Raw genomic sequence first — 18,404 nt, forward strand, 5'->3', positions numbered from 1 at the left:
CCCTGTTTGCTGCAGGAGCTGTGGGAGGTTGGGAAGGAAATGGGAGCAGGCCATAGTGAGCACTGGGGGACAGGAAAATGCTGCTCCTCCTGTTCCTAGAGCAGGGAAATGCTATTATCCCCATGTTGAGGTTTAGGTATCTTATACCCCAGCTTAGTGTTCCCACTTAAGCATTGCAAACCATGCACTGCTCATTCTCTTGTCCTTCCCCCTCTCCCTCCCCTTGCTGTGGGTTGGAGGGGAGACTTGGAGGCACAGAGGGTAAAAATCACCTATTGAGATATGAGTTTACTGGAAACAGCCATGGAATAAGAAAATAAACAGTAACAGCAACAATATCAACAACAGAGGGAACGAGCACTACCTGACCTCTCCCTCTGCCACACACACTTGACCAGAAAGGACCTCTTCCCTCATTCCTGGAAAATGATGTGAGGTGATATAGAATAAGCTCTAGGTCCTAGCCTTGCCCTCTCCTGGCTACTGCAAAAATTAACCCTGTCCTGGCCAGAATCCCTTATTCTATACCACTTACATGCCAAAATTCTACACTTTCCAACTATATATATGTATTTGTGTGTGTGTATCCACAAGCACAGATATCATTTCTGTAGTCACTGCCATCCCTCCAAGATGTTTCTTGAGTTCATTTAGTCCATGATTGTGGATTCTGTCCATCTTAGAGGTCTTCCACTGGGTTGCTGTTCTTTTAACTGGTTGCTGCATCACCAGCTCATGGCCCATCCTCATTGGCCATGGCAATTATGGGCAGTGTGACACAGCAACCAGTATTATACAGTTCAACATTACAAACTGTTCTCACCCAAAAATCAAATTCCCTGGAGGGACACATCATGTTTCCCTGTCCCTCTGCATCACCCACCAAGTGCACGCAGGTCCTTGGGCAAAAACAATCCCATGGGTAGGTCTGCCTTTGCTTGAGGCAGGACCAGTCCAAACTGTCCTCCCTAACACATTTACTATATGCACCTTGGGGACTTCATCCTCTTCTACAGCACATGGAGGTTTTGATTGGGCAGGGCCAGCCTGGTTGGTGGAGCCTCAGGTGTTAACTAACCAGGTAGCCTTTGCTAAATGCAGATCCAATGTTTGAAGGTTCCCCCATGCATTGCTTTCAGTGTAAATTTTAACAGTTCATTGTACCATTCTGTTTTTCCAGAGGCTGCTGCACGTACTTGGCACTGGTTAGGCCACACCTTGAATGTTGTGTCCAATTCTGGGTCCCCCAATGCAGGCAGGATGTTGAGATGCTTGAATGCATCCAGAGAAGGGCAACAAGGCTCGTGAAGGGTCAAAAACACAAGTCCTGTGAGGAGAGGCTGAGTGAACTGGTGTTGTTTAGCCTGGAGAGGAAGAGGCTCAGGGAGACCTCATCACTCTCTTCAACCCCCGACCAGGAGGATGTAGCCAGGTGGAGGTTAGTCTCTTCTCCCAGGCTGCCACTGACAGAATGAAGGACATAGTCTTAAGCTTCACCAGGGGAAGTTTAGGCTGGACATAAGGAAAAAATTCTTCACAGAAAGAGTGACTGGGCATTGGAATAAGCTGCCCAGGAAGGTGGTGGAGTCACCATCTCTGGATTTGTTTAAAAAAAGATTGGATGTGGCCCTTAGTGCCATGGTGTAGTTGATAAGGTGGTGTTAGGTCATAGGTTGGACTTGATGATCTCAAAGATCTTTTCCAACCTAGTTAATTCTCTGATTCTATGATAAGGTATTTTTGCAAGCGGGCCCCTGGATGGATAATAATTGGTATAGACTCCATGTATTTCAGAAGGCTGAATAATAATCTTTATTTAGAAACCCATTGCTCTTTTATAGACAGTTGCAATACAGGTGAACCTCATTGGTCCAATCCAAACACCATCACCACTGGCTAATTAAGAAATCACCCTTTGGTAAACAAATCTCCATAACACATTCCACGTGTTCACAACAACAGGTGCAGCAAGTTAAGAATTGTTTCTCATTCTTTTCTCTGATCTTCTCACAGACTTTCCCAGCACGATGACTGGGAAGCTGTCTGTTTCTCTCTGTGGCCAGAGAGCCCCTGCCACAGTAGGGAGTATGATACACCCCCTCAATCCCGTGCTTTCTGGCCCAGGTGTCAAGGAGGCTATTTTTGAAATGAGTCCCATGCCCAGCCCGATTCTTTCAGTGTGCCCTGTTGCCACAAGATCTGCTTTTCAGGGCACAGGATGGAGTGTGAGGCACAGGGTAGGTCCTCAAGAATCCACTGGTGCCTTCTACCACTGTGAGCACATAGTGCTTGCCTTGGCAGGTTTCAGGCAGTGTGATGCAATCAATCTGGCAGGTTCCCCATACTTATATTTAGACCACTGCCCCCCCCAGGAGCTTTACCCACTTGGCTTGCTTTGATCTCAGCTCATGTTTCACAGTCATGGATAAGCGGGCAGATGGTGACCATGGTTGAGTCCACACCTCGATCACAAAATCATCTGTTTGTTGCAGCTCTTCCTTGATGACCTGAGGTGTCAGGTGTCATTGAGCTAGAAATAATTCACCCTTATGTTGCCAGGCCAGATCTGCCAGAAATACTTTACCCTTGGCAGCCCAATCCACCTGTCCATTGTTGTGATACTCTTCAGTAGCCCAATTCTCGTGTATCTAGAATGACAAGCTTTTACAGCTGACTTCTCTAGCTGGGCAGTAATGTCTTGTCACACTTCAGCAGCCCAGATAGATTTCTCTCTGTACTGCCAACTGGTCATTTTCCATTGGGCCAGGCACCCCCACAGAGCATTTGTTGCCATCCATGTGTCAGTGCAGAGGTAGAGCACTGGCCATTTCTCTTGCTCAGCAGTGTCTAGAGGCAGCTGGACAACTTTCAGCTCTGCAACCTGACTTGATCACCATGTCCCTTGATAGCTTCTGTGACTCACCATGTAGGACTCCATATGGCAGCTTCCATTTTCAGTGAATCCCTACAATGACAAGAAGTGTCAGTGAAGAGAGTGTATCACTCTTCATTTTCTGGTAGCTGATTGTATGGTGGGGCCTCCTCAGCACATGTCACCTTCTATTCAATGATGATGATGGCAATAGTTGAATATTTTCACTGTCAGGCCAGTCCATGATGACTCCCAGGATCCCAGGGTGAGTGGGATTTCCTGTCCAAGCTCTCTGTATGATCAGTGCTGTCCACATAGACCCTGCAGCATCAGTGTGTGCTGCAGGGCTTTCCCTTTGACCATCCAGCCCAGCACTGGTAGCTGGGGTGCCAGGAGGAGCTGTGCTTTGGTGCCAGTCCCTTCTGAAGCAGCTCAAACCCCTTCAGAAGCAGGCAGTATCTCTTTGTCAGTTGGGGTGGAGCTGGCCTCAGATCCTTCATATTCCCAGCTCCAGAAGCCCAGGGGTTGTTCTGGAATCTCTCCAGGTACCTTCTGCCAGAGGCTCCAGGAAGGACCATTCTCCCCAGCTGTGGTGCAGAGAACATTCTTTGCATCCTGTCCTGTCCTAACTGACCCAAGGGCTACTGCCTAAACAATCTCCTGTTTAATTTGTTCAAAATCTTGTTTTTCAGGACCCACCTAAAATAATTCTTCTTCCATGACATGTGATAGAGAAGGTTTACAATCTGACTGTAATCTGGAATATGTATCCTCCAAAACCCAACAGCACCTAAGGAAAGCCTGTTTCCTTTTTGCTGTTTGCTGAGAACAGAGCTGTTTTGTTGACCATATCCATTGGAATGGATCCATCTTGCCATTTTGCTACTAAAAACTGAATTTCCCAGGCAGGTCCCTTGACCTTAGTTTGCTTTATGGCAAAGCTGGCCTTCAGGAGAACTTGGATTACCTTCTCCCCTTTCTCAAAACCTTCTTCTGCTCTGTTGCCCCACACATTGATGTCACCTCTGTACTGCTCATGCTGAAGTTCCAGCAGGGGTAAGACTTGTCCAGGTACTTGCAAGGAAATATGTAACCTCAATCCCACAGCCAGGCCTAAGAGAGGGAACATCACTGGGGAGTCATCTCCAAATAACATCCAAAAACAAAAGAGCAGCAGCTTTCCATCCCTCCCACTGCAGTGCATTGGCATCATGATGCAGGACAGTGCATGTCCTTGGCCCCATGAGCTCTGCTGCACACATGTGCCTGTGTTTGGACCCCTCCACTGCCATCATGGAGGCAGCCTGAAAATGTTGGTCCTTGATTTAATGCTGACCTGGTGCCTCAGCAGCCTGCTCACACTGTGCTGTGCCTTGGTGGGGCTGGGGATAAAGCCAGAGCTGCAGCAGAAATGGCATCCCTGGAATTCTCAGTACTTAATTACCACTCACTTCTCTCCTAGGCGAGGCCTTGGGGATTAAATACCCTGTGCAAGTGCCCTACAAACGCATTAAGAGCAACCCAGGGTCGGTGATCATAGAGGGACTGCCTCCTGGGATCCCCTTCAGGAAGCCCTGCACCTTTGGCTCCCAGAACCTGGAGAGGATACTGGCTGTTGCTGATAAAATCAAGTTCACTGTGACAAGGTATGTGGTGAGAGGTGTCAGCCATCCTGTGGAGCCAGAGAGGGGGAGAGGAGGGAGCCCATCTAAAGCACTCCCTGCTCTGCAGCCCCATTGGGGCAGGTCTGGAAGTGCCTCCAGTCCCCCAAGACAGCAATTAAGGTGGCAGCTGATGGCTCATCAGAAAGGAGGGGACCATAAAACAGACACTCCTGCTTTCTTCCCATCCACTGCCTGAGGAGATGATGGGGAAGGCAGTGGCAGGAGAAGAAGGTGCTTGGTGAGATTGATCTCCAGGCAGAGAAATCCCAGCTCCTTTTTTAGGAGGCTTGAGACAGATTATTGCTGATGCAGGGCAGTGCTCAGAGCCCTGCTGTGCTTTAGCACCCTCTGTTTGTGGCAGTGTCCTCTGCTGCCCCAAGCAGGGACCTCATCCCCACAGAGCTCCTGCTGGTCCCACATGAGTTGTGTGAAGGACAGGCTGATCCCAGCCTTCCATGGGCCACGGGAGGCTGTTCAGCCAAGGCATGCTTGCTTCCTCATACCATTTCATTTTAAATCTCCTTTTTTTCCTTCTTTTTCACAGGCCTTTTCAAGGACTCATCCCTAAACCTGGTAAGAGATGATACCTTTTTGCCTAAGCAATGCATTGGTTTAGTGGTGGTCAGGGAATTGTAAACTGTGGATGGCAAGCAATAATTTTATCAGCTGGAGGAAGGTTGTTCTACTTCACTTTCCTGGGCTTTCCCACTTTGGTTTTGTTGTTGTTTGGTGCATTTGTTGCCTGAGACAGTTGGCCTCAGCATCACCCATCAGTACTGCTGCTGTTGCCCTGAAATGATGGCATTTTCCAAGAACTGTTCTAGGGCAGGGATCTGCTTTCTGTATTTAAGAAAGCACACACTTTCTTAAGTGTTTTCTTAAAATAAAATCTGTGTTGTAATGAGCTGGTGGGTTGAGTGGTGAGGGAAGGTCTCGGTAAGGAGTGATTAACCACAAGGGTCCATGCTGGGCTGCAGTAGCATGGCAGTGAAGGTCCCCTCCAGCTCATGAACATTCCACAGGCAGATAGAGCAGGGAAGACTTGGCAGAGGGGTGTCCAGGGTGCACTCCATTCACAGCTGCTCAAATCATCATCCCAGAGCCATGTCCTTCACTGTCAGTCCCTGCAGTAGCTGTCTCTCATTTCTTGGCTGCTCAGAAAAGAGAGTTGCTGTCAGAAATGTGGGTAAAAACCTGTCTTGATTTTAAATGTCTGTAATTACAACTGTTGGAAGAGCACAGATGGGTGCAAAGAACCTTGTCATCTTTATTCATGGCTTCCCATTTCCTTGGCCAGCCTCCATGGCAATGCCACAATTTAGGAAAGACAAATATGACAGATAGGAAAACATTTATATGCCCTTATTGGGAATAGCAGAAAGGTGTTAGAGCTCTAACAAAAGGTGAGCTGTCAGTAAAATTCAGTCATGGTCCATGTGTTCACTTCTTGGAAGATTCAGGCATGGTCCATGTGTTCACTTCTGTGTCCCTGTGTAGGGCCCAGCCAATGACAGGGAGGTCCCCCAAGACCTCTGTGGAACTTGGCCTTGGATTTGTATCTTTTGGTCCTGAGCAGCAATGTGCCAGTTCCCATCAGCTGCACCTAAGATGAGCCCTCACTGAAGCCCAAGTTTTGCAGAACTCTGGTTTTCCACAGGATTCCATGGCTGTGTGTGCACTCCTCCAGCCACGTCTTGTCTTTCCATTCCCCCACTCCAAACAGTCAAACTCTGTTAAGAGATGTTGATCTGACACAAATCACACCATTAACAAGGGAGCACATCAGAAGGGAAACACTTCAGGCTGCTACCTGGCTGGGAGACAGCCTGAGAAAAAGAGATGGAGAAGAAATTGATTTTCTTTTCAATGCACAACATTTTTTTCCTCCTCCTCCAGCTGAATGCTCCCCTCACAGACCAGCCTTCTAGCACAAACCCAAAGACATATTTTATGTGTATTTTAGTACCCAAGTGGGCTCAGCAGGTCACAGCACCCCTGCCAGGCTGGGTGCTTCACTCCCTCTCCTCCCACTGAGGTTTAAATAAGAGCAGATACAGGTGAGGGTTTTTTCTTACTTAACATCTCAATTTGTTATAGACTATTTGCCAAATCTTCAGAGACAGTTTCAGGACTCATAAGTATTTTTTAGTAGCCAGATTACCACTGGAATGTCTCTTCCAGAAAAGAGCTGATTGTATTTTGCCCCTCCCTAATCCCCACAGGCAGCAATTAACCCATTGTTTGATTTTCCTCCCCACTACACCAAAGTGGTTGGTGGCAGTACAGTCACTGCCTTGGCTTTGATTGCTTTTCATCTGCCTTAACAAAATAAATGATTTCCAACTAGCCATAGGTCACTAAAAATTTAAATTAAAGAGTCTTCAATATTGTGTAGTGAAGCCCTGTAAGGTAAAATGAAGAGCAGCAGCATGCTTGGCATTAAAATAAAGTCAATGAAAATCACTTTTATTTCACAGAGGAGGGTTAAAATGAAAGCAGTAGTTACTCCCAAGTATGGCATTGCAGAGGTCTCTAAAAGCAGGAAAGCTCAGGAGGTAAAATCATAAATGTGAGGAAAGCTAATGGGTTTTGTGGATCATTTTGGCTAAAAAATTACATGAAGTGAACATGTGTTTAGGAAAAAGGGAAATTTAATGTAATTTTAAGATAAAATCACTACGGGGTGATTTTAGTTGCCTTTAGGTTAAACCTTTAACCTTTTAGGTTAAACCTTTATGGGGTTCAATATGCTTTAAAGCTGTGTACCTCCTGCATTGCTGTGCTGCAAAACCAGCACAATTGCAAAGAGCATTCCTGGTAACTGCAGGACCACAGATCTCTTTCTTTTGGGGACACCCACTTTTTAAGTGTAACAGAAACAGGTAAAAGGATTTCAATATGATCTGAGTGCCTCATGTGCCTTTTTCTCAAGCTAATCTGTAATTTGTGTGTTGAGATGGTATTTTTCCTTGAATGGGAGATGGGGGAGTTGCTAGTGCAGAAGCAGCAGGAGGCTGTGAGCCTGCAGGGATGCTGTTTGCAGAAGGATGTGAATTTTGCAGGAAACGAGGCTCATTTTTGGAAAAAAAACCCTACAGCAGTGCAGGTTTGCAGCCTCTCAAAGATGGGACAATGGCCCTGAGGCCACCAGTGCCAGCACTTCACCTGCATGGCCTCCCCAGGGCCTTCGACCCAGGAGCACAACCCTCCAGAAGTTTTCCTTTTGATTTCCAGTGCCTCTTCTCCACACTGCTGGTCTCTGCTCTGCAAAAGAGACTTTCCAAACCCCTTTTGGAAAGCAGCATGATCTTTCAGCACTAAACAGGAGTGAGTGAGCAGGGGTGAAGCTCTAGTGCCATAAACACTACACTCATATCCTTTTGTTTTTTCTTTCCTGAGGCACAAATACAAAACTGGCTTAATATGAGCCTTTGAAAAATACTATCAAGCATAAGTAATCTAGCACACACATACACACACAAAAAAATCTTTCTGTATGTTAATTTTAATGTGCTTTGATTGAAAATGTAGACCAGCTCCATCTGTCCTATTCCCCAAGCTCCCTACCATCATGATAGATTATTTTCCATACTCCAAATTAATAAAGTAGGGCAGGCAGTGTTATTTAATTAAAAAACCCACACATCCAGGCATCCTTTATATATATATATTTATTTCTTTTTTTAATCACAAGAGCACAATCCTCCTCAAACCTTTGATGAGATGTGCCTCTCATTGGAAACTCCTAGCAAGAAAAATAGAAAAGAGGAAAGCTGTGATGAGGGCTGAGCACATCTTGCTCCATCACCAGGTTGCTTTTCAAAGTCCATATCCATCTCCCTTCACCCCCCCAACCCTTTTTAACCCCCCAGCCAGGCCTGAGGTGATTATTTTTGAGTGTTCAACTGGTCACTGTTTCTAGTCTAAGGCGAAAATTCAGGCAGGTTGAATATATGTCTCTGTGTGTGTGTGTGTGTGTGTGTGTGTAAAAATATAAATTTTTATATATGGATAATTATGAGGGTTAAAATTCAAGCAGGTGTGAATAGCTGTGGAGCTTCAAAGCCTGTTTGTAAGCATGCTTGTGATTCCAATCACTTTTGTCTTTCCCTAGCTTTGGTCTCCTTTTCCCATTTGCCTCTGTGTGTGGCACCCTCGCTGTCCAGAGGGCAGCACCATCACCCAGCTCATCCAAGGCCTTGTGTTCACTCTGCTCTTTCCTTCCTCCTGCTCTGCACCACCCTCACATCCTTTGTGTCCTTCAGAGACCCCAACCCCCCTCAGTTTTCAGGGTGAGATGGGAGCTGTTCCACCCTTGCACATTGGGGTGCACTCCATCCTTGCAGGGCAGTTGCCCTGAACCTGCTGGGGTGCTTCCTGTGGTTCAGGGCTGAATGCCACCTTTGAGTTAGCAGGACAAGAAATTTGAATTACCTTTCTTAAGGTAATTTCATAACAGCACCTTGAAATGCTGCAAAAGCCTTTGAGTTGCTGCCAAGCAAAGGAAATGCCATGCTGCCTTTTCTCAACCAGTTCTGAGCCATATTGGAAGGATCCTGCCATATGTTCTCTCCCTTGCTGCCTGCAGTCTGCCTGTGCTCCTGCCTGCATTCCTCCTTGACAGAAGCCATGCCAGGACCTTGCTCCCTCTTGGCTTGGAGTTTTAGCTTGGCTTTCCCAGCACCAGCATGACCCATCTGCATCTCCTTCCCCCTGCATAAGCATTTAGTGCAGTGGGTGCTGCCCACAGGGTGTCACCAGAGATTTAGGGGACCAAGCTGCAGAAATTGTTTCTTATTTTGGGGCAGGATCCTGCAGCATGGCAGTGAGTGGCACTGCTGCAACTACTTATGGCAGAATTTGTCTTCCTGCAGCTCAGGGATGAAGAGCCCCAGCTCATGTGGGTCAACACCCAAAGCTCAGTTCCTGCAGCTGCCCTGGGCAGAGCCCCATGTTTTTTCTGTTCCTTTGAGCTGCTGAACTGAAGGGCTCTCCTCCCCCTGCAGGGCACCAGCAGAGCTCTGTGCTGCAGTGGCTGCTTTCCTGAGCCTGCTTGAAATGGGGAACAGGTATTTTGAGCTAGGTATTTGGAGCTACTTCAGATTGCTTATGCCTCTGCTCAGGAGATTTGGACACGTGCTCCTGCTGTCTCCCAAGTCCCCTTTTATTTGCTGGTGTCAGCTCACTGCAGTTTGGCATCAAGAGCCTCACCTCTGAGCCCCTTCCTGCAGCTGGTGCTGCTGCCCTGACCTCCCCACAGCTCTCCCTGTGGCTGTGACTTCAGCAGGATGAGCCACTTCATTCCTCCTTTTGCCCATCATGCAAATCCAGGCCACAGTCCCATCCCTGGCTGTGTTTCCACACAAAGTTAATTTCTTTTTATGTCACTGATCACTTAGGAGTCAGTGGCAAGCACCAGCCTCTCCTTAGGGATTCCTTTTTCTCCCATTTTTCCTCTTGATGCAGAACTGTCACAGTCTCCCTGTTTGCTTTTCATCTGCTTTAACCTGAGATTTTTTTTTCTCCTCTGGCACTGGAACAGCTGTGCAAGGCAGCTGCTGCTGCTCTGTCACATGCCATAAATGCTGTCATTTGGCCTGCATCCTTATGCAGATGTGGACCTTGAGCTGCTCAGGAGAGCCAAAGGGATGCTTGCAGGCTTAAGCACATTCCAGCAAAGCAGGTCCTGGTATGAGGTGGAGAGCCCAGCTCACCAGGAAATAACTTGCCAGGCAGTTATTAGCTACCAAAACATCTCTGTGCCAAGGGGCCAGAGGAATTTTAATCCTGGGTTTTGCTTTTGTTTGTGACCAAGAAACCAAGCTGCAGCACTCATGGATCTCTTTTTCTTTCTCTTTTTTTGTTTTTGTCTCCCATTACCTTGTGCTGTAGCCCCTAGACGGATAACATCTTTGGAAAAAGCCTATGCTGCTCTCAATGGTACGTAGCTCAGGTGGTGCATCGTAGATGGTAGCAGACAAGAAATGCTCTTACTTGTGTTTAAATATGGGAATGAAAATGTCTAAACCCCCCAAATTTCAGGTATTGTTTGTTCCCTGTGGTATCCAGAACTGAATGATACAGTGTTTTATTGTTGTTATTAATCCTTTCTGCATTTCTAAGCACTGCTGCTGTAGTCCCTGAGCATCGCTGCCATCACTCCAGCCAAACCAACCTGCCATGTTCTTCTCATGCTTCATCCATGTGTCCCAGCAATTAATTTGTTACAAATCCACTTGCCATTCATAAGGAGAGCTTCCATGGGTTTGGGTTGGGGTTATTTTTGCTTTGCTTTAACACATACTCTGGGTCAGGGCTGGTGAGTAGTCATGAAGGCTCCAGGGATGTAAGACAGACTGATGTACAGAAGAGCTGACCTGTGCCAGTGGCAGGGCATGGCATAGCTACAGCAGATCCAGCCTCAGTGCCACCAGCTGGGATTTTGGCTGTGGGTCTAGGTGTTAATTGCTGCTGCCACAAGTTTATAGCTCTGCTTTGAAAACATACATATGTTAAGCTAATTCAAACTGCATTTAAACCTGAGTTACTGCAGAATAGCCTTAGTAAAGACAGCACGTTTATTCTGGCTTTACACAGGGGTGTAACTGAATTGCAGCCATGGAAGCTGGAAGGGGAAAGACTCCTCTTAGGATTCAGGGCAGGCTGCTGTAAGGAGCCTGCCCTCAGCCTGCCAGCTGAGTATCTCTTTGATGACCCTGGGATTGCTTGCAAAAGGGATCTGAGCCATATTTTCAGGGAGATGTGACAGTTTTCCTGATGAAACAGGCTTCAGGACAAGTCTTTGGGTAACAGGAGGTTGTTACTCCAGGAGCAGTGGCTGAGCAGAGGACAGGCATCCCCTTGAGCAGCATTTGAGGGTACAGGTGGGGGCATGAGAAGGAAGAAGGCTCCATTGAGTACCCTGCCCAACCATGCTGTGGCTTCACCACTGAGATGAAGATTCTGCACATGACATCATAAATGCAGACAGAACCATTATTTATCCATGGGATACCTTGGATTTGGTGTTGTGTGGGTTTTTGAATCACTAGAAGAATAAGCAGTGGTTTGGAATCTATTGCCCAACAGCAGACACCTAAACCTCAGTTTTTATAATTACTAAAAGCAGCTTGGTGTCTCTCAAGGAAATGTTAAGCTCTGACCAATCCTATAGAAAAAAGTAAGTGGTGCTTTAAAAATGTGACCACTTGTATGTAAATGCCTGTGGAGTGCAGAAGTGCTGACTTCAGGCAAACAGAATTGGGAGGAAAAAAAATCAACTAGCTACTATTTTAATTAAAAAAAAAAAAGGTAACAGACCTGAAGCCAGCAGCATGGATAAACCTGCTTTATGGGAAGGACTCAGCACATTTCAGAAGCACTAGCTGCTTCCTTGATTTACTTCTTCCTTCAGTTTACTCCCTGAGTTGATTAATTCCAAACCCAAATGGGTAAAGTCAAAGGGAGATGGAGATCCCTCTTGCCTGGGCACAGAGGGGTAAGTCCCTGGGAAGCAGTGCCACTGGCCAGAGGCTCCTCTTTGGCTTCACTGTTATGCATGCTCAGTTCCAGGATTTTCATGACATTTCTTTGTGTCCTTGAATGGGAATTTGGGAGTAGTGCCCACCTCAAGGTGGAAAAAACAAGATCCCTTGGGATCTTCTTTCTTTCACTGGGGTCACTTGGGGCAGGAACAGAAAGGAAAGACCTGCTGCATTTTTCAGTCCCAGAGAATTAAATGATTGAGAACACTGAATTTTGGTGTGTCTTTGTCTGCTACCATCTACACATCCATACGGGTACGTATATACAGCCCAGAAACTGAGCAGTGATGACAGGGAAGTCACAGAGGGAGCCCTCAGGGCTGTCCCTCTGGTCCTCTATGGCCTCCAGAGTGGCACTGCAAGGCCTCACTTAGAAACCTTCATCTATTCTATTTATGTTTTGCTCCATGCCATTCAAGCTCCTTTGTTGCCATTTCTGGATTTGAAGCACAACTGGCCCCTGAGCTCTCTTTGCAGAAAGTTCTTGGGTTGTTTTTGGTTTTGTTTTGGGGTTTTTTTTGTGATTTTTGGTTTTGGTTTTTTGAGATTTTGTTTTGTTTTGTTTTTTGTGTATGTGTGCAATATCCAGGTGAAGCAATTGTTTTCCAGGTGGAGAAGAGGCTTTTTTGAGGCTGTACCCTGCAGTAGCAGGGTGCAGAGGTTTGAGGTTGCCAGCTTCTCTCCAGCACCCACAGCAGCAGAGGGGCTGAGATGTGGGATGGGATCTTTCTGCTTGGATTGCTGAGCACTGAAATCAGTCCCATGCAGGGGACAGGGACTTGCAGTGGATTTTCACCTTGCATTTAAAACTAAACTTCCAGCCATGTGTTTTCTTGAAACCAAAACAAAACTCATATGATTGATCAAAGCAATAAAAAAAAAATCATAATCATGTGATTGCACAAAATGAAACTGAATAGCTGCAGACTGGGGGCAGAGGATGCCTTGATCCCTCATGCCAGGGTTTGCAGGGATCACCTTGATGCTGTAAAAGCCCACTGTGAATTGCTCTTGTGAGACCCCACCTGAAGCACTGCATCTTTCTGAGGCCTCCAGCACAACACCTGAACCTGTTGGAATGAGTCCAAAGGAGGCCACAAACTCACCCAAGAGCTGGAGCACTCCTGCTCTGGAGCCAGGCTGGGACAGCTGGAAGTGTTCTCCTGGAGAAGAAGAGGCTCTAGGGAGACCTTAGAGCCCCTTCCAGTGCCTAAAGAGGCTCCAGGAGAACTGGAAAGGGACTTTGAACACGGGCCTGAACAGTGTCTTCTGGCAGCCTCTGCCCCCAAAATGTCCTGAGCTGCCTGGTTCTGAGGGCTGGGTTCAAACCTCCTGGCTCAAAGCATTAGCAGAATGTGATTAAATGTTGCTTGAGACGCCTGAGGATGCCAATACTAAAGATGGGATTTGGGAAGCATCTCCCAGCACCTCTTTCTACCCTTTTGAGCCACCCTCCACCATCACCTGAGCCAGCACTTGCACAGAGCACACCTTTATTGTGTCTGGCCATGACAGAAACTTGGAACTGGATGGTCTTGGAAGGTCTTTTTTAACCCAAACCATGCAGTGGTTCCATGATTTTTATCCAGTGGTTTGCCAGCCTGGGTGACAGTGCCTGCCTTGGGTGCAGTGAGGTTCTTCTCTGGGAGGAGAGGAGGTGGGGAGTCCACCCCACTGAGCTGGTCCTGCACTGTGCATCCCAGCTTGCTGGGAGCTGCAGGGCTGACCACAGCAAGAGGAAGATAAGGTGTGTTCACTTGGTACTTTATACCTCTGGGGAAAAAAAGGCATTAAAGGGACAGGTTAGGGTTAGGGTCATTTGACCCTAGGTCAAAGATTAAGGTCATGACCCCAATCATTTGTCCTGGAGCCTCCTGAGGATGCTAAACAGATGAGTGTAAAAATCTACTGACTTAGGCACATTGTTTGACGTGAGAGAATGGAAGAGAAACTCTTTAGCACAATGAGGATAATTTAAAAAGCTAGGAAAGCCAGGCTGATTATATGGCACATTATAAAACAATACTTCACTTAGGAGCTTAGCCAAAGAAGTGCTCTCTCATTCCTTGATGTCACTTGTGGGAGCATTCATGGCACTGAGGGCTTGAGTCTTTATTGCTTTGCATTTTTTCTAGTCATTTACAGCCCCACAAAGTGGATATAAAATGCTTTTAGCTGTGGCAGCACATGGCAAATGGAGATGTGGCAGCATTTTAGGGCTGCTTTGCACAGCTCTGAAAGGTGTGTCAGGTGCAAGCACAGAGCAGCACCTCTGAGGTGTCCCCAGGCTGTGCTGGGGCAGAGGGACAGGGATGCTGTCCTGCATTGTGTCAGTGACATTGGTTTTCCAGAGGCTCAGAAGGAAACAGGTTAAGTTGACCCCTGTTCTTGCTTTTGCAGATGAGGATGATGCCAACAGGCTTGGAGAGAAGGTGATTCTGCGAGAGCAAGTGAAAGAGCTTTTCAATGAAAAATACGGTGAGTCTCTGCTTGTAGGCATCATAGGGTGAGGCTGGTTCTGCTGAGAGCAGCCACAGTTAAAGTTATTTCCACAAAGGCCTCTATTTATAGCCCAAGCCCATGGCAGCTGCTGCAGCACAGATATTGTCCAGCTGCTCCATGTTACAGCCTGTCCCCAGGGATGTCCCTGTGTCTCACTCTTGGCAGGTGGGACCATTACCTTCTTGTTGACAGCTCATCCTTGGAGAGGGGAAGGGGTGTGGCAAAATGCAGCACAGCAGCAGGATTCAACATTCAGTCTGATGTCAGCCTTTGGTGGGACAGTCTCTCTGGAGGAAAGCCAGAAATGTGGCTGTGCAGCCCTAACAGCCTCAGGTTTTGGGGCTGCAGAGATGCAAGGTGGGACCAGGCTCTTACAGTCAGAGACAGCACAGGAGTGAGGGATGTTCTCTGCTCCCCAGTGAGCAGGAAATGAAAGGGTACCCAGAGAGGTGAGCAGCAGGTTTACCTGTACAGAAGGAAGGGCTTTTAGTGCAGCAAGGAATTAAACTGAGGTGTATCACTGCCATAGGATGCTGTGGAGGCTAAAGAGATAAATTGTGTCAAGAAATGGGCAGGAGTGATGTGATGTGATGTGATGTGATGTGATGTGATGTGATGTGATGTGATGTGATGTGATGTGATGATGAGGATGGCTTTGATATCCACCTCAGTGACCCCCAGACCTGCCTATGTACAGAAGCAAGAGGAAATGGGCAAATCTCTTCCATTGCCCCTCTGTCCTGGGCTGTCTTGCATGCTGCTGCTGCTGGTCCAGCCATGGGCTGGGCAAGTGTGGCAGTGTGTGTATTCTGAACTGACCTGAGGCTCCTGGCAGAATTCTAAATAGAGACTAAGAGAGCAGGCCATAAATTGGGCAAGTACATGTAAAATGGCTGGGTGGGATGTGACTGCAGCAAAGGTTGGGCACCATAGTAGCCATGGCATCCCAGAGTCCCCCAGGGCTCTTGCTCCTTCAGTTAGTTCTGGAGCCCTGCAGGGTAAAGCTGTTGTTGTCCTCTGTTCTGCCATTACAGGAGAGGCTCTGGGCTTGAACAGGCCTGTCATGGTGCCCTATAAACTCATCAGGGACAGTCCTGACTCTGTGGAGGTTACGGGGCTGCCGGACGATATCCCGTTCAGGAATCCCAACACCTACGACATTCATCGGCTGGAGAAGATCCTGAAGGCACGGGAGAGCATCCGAATAGTGATTATAAACCAGCTCCAGTGAGTCTTCTCAGCTTTGTGATGGGGGATGTTTCTGCTTGTTAAGTGTTGTCCTTGCTTCTTCAGCCATAAGCAGAGCAACTCAGCATGAGGCCACCAGAGCCACCACATACCTGTGGAGGACCTGCTCCATCCCTGGCATCCACTGTCCTGTGCTGCAGGGAGGTACCTGCCCATGGGTGGGCACAGTGAAGGGTTACAGGGCCAATTTGTCCCCTCTTTCTTGTGTGATTTGGGATGATGATGCTGGGAAGGGGCGTGGGGGCTGGTAACTCAGAGACCCAGCTGAGCTCTTTCAGGTTGCTTCTCAGGATGCACTGGGGATGCTCCAAGTCCCCTCTCCACACAAAGGGGTGTTGGAGGACTCAGCTCAGGCTGTGTCCCAGCACAGGCAGGCACACAGGGTGAAACCACTGACTTGTGCCTTGTCTCTTCCACAGGCCATTTGCTGAAATCTGCACCGAGGCCAAACAAACAGGTAAGGGAAGGGCTGGGACATAATTCTGGCTTTCCTGGCACTGTGGGAGAGAAAATGGGTGGGAGTTGTGAGGTGGCATTTGAACCTCCCACATGGGGAGAAGATCTTACCTACAAAAATTTAGGCTCAGCATCTGTTCCAGAGTAAACTGTCCTCTTGGAGGATTCCACTTCTGTGAGCTGTGGGAAGACTGGCTGTTTGGCTCAAACTTTCAGCATGTTCTGGAGGATGTGATTATCCCTCTCCCATTAGCAATTTACTCACCATGAGCAATTTATTCCCTGGTTAAAGCCCTTAATTTGAGCCATCACTTAGCAGTTGAATTTCTAAGGCAACAAGGTTTTCTGTCATCACTGGGAAGGTGTTTCTCTCTCTGTCCCATCATCCTGATAAATCTCAGACCGTTTTAATCAAATGCGTCAGAATTAGCAGTCCTAGAGATAACTACAGTCCTATGTTTTCTGAGAAGAGGTGGATGAATAGAGAAGGGAGATGTGGCAGGGCAGAGCATGCCTGCAGTGTGAGCAAAGCTGGCAGCTCTGTGCCACTCACAGAGGCACAGAGGCCAAGCCTGTGTCACCAGTGGCAGCACTGCAGGGGGATGCTCTGTGGAGGGCAAGGTCAGAGTGGCAAGATGAGTCCCCACATTTAGGGACCACTCTCAGGGATTGGACACCTCATGCCTTCCCTCTCTCCTTGCAGAGAAAGACATCAGTGTTCCCAAACGGAAGCGGAAGAGGATCTCCGAAGGGAACTCGGTATCTTCCTCTTCCTCTTCTTCCTCTTCCTCTTCTTCCAATATGGAGTCCACATCATCAACAAATCAGATCTCGCTTGTGGTAAAGCCTTCCAGATATTAGGGGGGTTACTGCCTACCTATCTTTCTGCTTCAGGATGCTGCTCTGTTCTCCTCGAGCTGTCACCACCTCCCTGCACCTGACAAACACTATAAAGTGTGATGTAAAATGGCACAAGCAGGTTTGGCAAAGGAGGAGACACACCTGTGGGGCTGTCTTTTTCTGCAGGGTTTGTCTGGGGGAGGTCAGCAGAGCGAGCCTGACACCCCCAGGGGCTCTCCTGCATTCCTGCAGTGTGCCTTGGGGTGCTCAGCTTTAGTGGGTGCTGCATATGAGACAGGCACAAGCAAGTCCCTCCACCCTCCTGGGTTCAAACACGAGTGCTGGTGACATCACCTCGGGTCTGTGGTGCCCCTCAGCAGAACCTGGTGGTTCCCCACGGTCCAAGCTGTGCTGGGTGTACCTCTAGCTCACTTCTGGGAGCAATGCAGAGTTCTAGAATGCCACAAAATGGGAAAAATAGGAGATAAAGTCAGGGAGATGCATACAACTGCACTCCTTCAGGGCTTGGCTTCAGTTGTGGATGATACCAAATAAAATTTCCCAAAAATGCACAAGAGAAATAAAAACTTAAAAGGGTTTTTGTCAAGCTTGCTAATGGTGTTTTGGTTTGGGGTTGGTTCTTTTCTCTTACTTGGAAAGTGGGAGCAACAGCCAGTTGTTGGAACATGTCAGAGATTTGATGTATGCATGGTTTTGTGTTGTGTCCTAACGGAGACTTTTGCCTTCTTTTTCTCTCCCTCTCTTTCAGCAATGGCCCATGAACATGTACATGTTAGACTATGGTGGTCTAAACGTCCAGATCCCAGGACCTATTAACTATTAGACCTCAATATCAAATAAGAACCTCAAATGAAAGAAAAATAAATAAATGTAATTTATGTAAAAAGTGTATATTCCAATATGTATCGATGCCTTTTAGTTTTTCCAATGATTTTTACACTATATTCCTGCCATCAAGGCCTTTTTAAATAAAAATAAAAAGTGTTGCCTTGCTCTTAAAAGTACTTATTTTATTGCATATCATATTGATAAATAACATTTATAGGTAAGCATAAGGACAGAAGGGCACCCCTTGGACAGGCCTTGTTGGGCTTTGGCAGCTCAGTAAATCTTAGTGTCATCAGTGCCTGAAGCCAAGAGGTCTGAAATGTTTTAATGCTTCATTTAATTTAGCTCAAAGGTGTAAAAATTCATGTACAGAGCTGCCAGAGGAGTGGTACCAAACTGCAGTGGTGACAGAGGAGGGAGCCAGCCCTC

General features: G+C 47.3%; 1 protein-coding gene across 9 annotated transcripts in view; it reads left to right on the forward strand.

The window, feature by feature from the left end:
* GTF2IRD1 (GTF2I repeat domain containing 1) overlaps positions 1 to 18,151 on the forward strand; it is a 69,670-nt gene extending 51,519 nt beyond the window's left edge. For 7 of the 9 annotated variants that reach the window (XM_018919292.3, XM_018919291.3, XM_018919287.3 and 4 more), the window contains 8 exons: positions 4,335 to 4,518; positions 5,081 to 5,109; positions 10,429 to 10,476; positions 14,481 to 14,558; positions 15,617 to 15,809; positions 16,250 to 16,287; positions 16,990 to 17,126; positions 17,896 to 18,151. In XM_018919292.3, the coding sequence (XP_018774837.1) occupies positions 4,335 to 4,518; positions 5,081 to 5,109; positions 10,429 to 10,476; positions 14,481 to 14,558; positions 15,617 to 15,809; positions 16,250 to 16,287; positions 16,990 to 17,126; positions 17,896 to 17,970 (782 nt within the window). In that variant the 3' untranslated portion in view covers positions 17,971 to 18,151. The remainder of the gene's footprint in view (positions 1 to 4,334; positions 4,519 to 5,080; positions 5,110 to 10,428; positions 10,477 to 14,480; positions 14,559 to 15,616; positions 15,810 to 16,249; positions 16,288 to 16,989; positions 17,127 to 17,895) is intronic. The other 2 variants (XM_018919288.3, XM_018919286.3) reach the window with 2 other exon arrangements.
* Positions 18,152 to 18,404: the final 253 nt, after the last annotated feature.

Source organism: Serinus canaria, chromosome 19, assembly GCF_022539315.1.
Source record: "Serinus canaria isolate serCan28SL12 chromosome 19, serCan2020, whole genome shotgun sequence".
Classification (NCBI taxonomy): Eukaryota; Metazoa; Chordata; class Aves; order Passeriformes; family Fringillidae; genus Serinus; species Serinus canaria.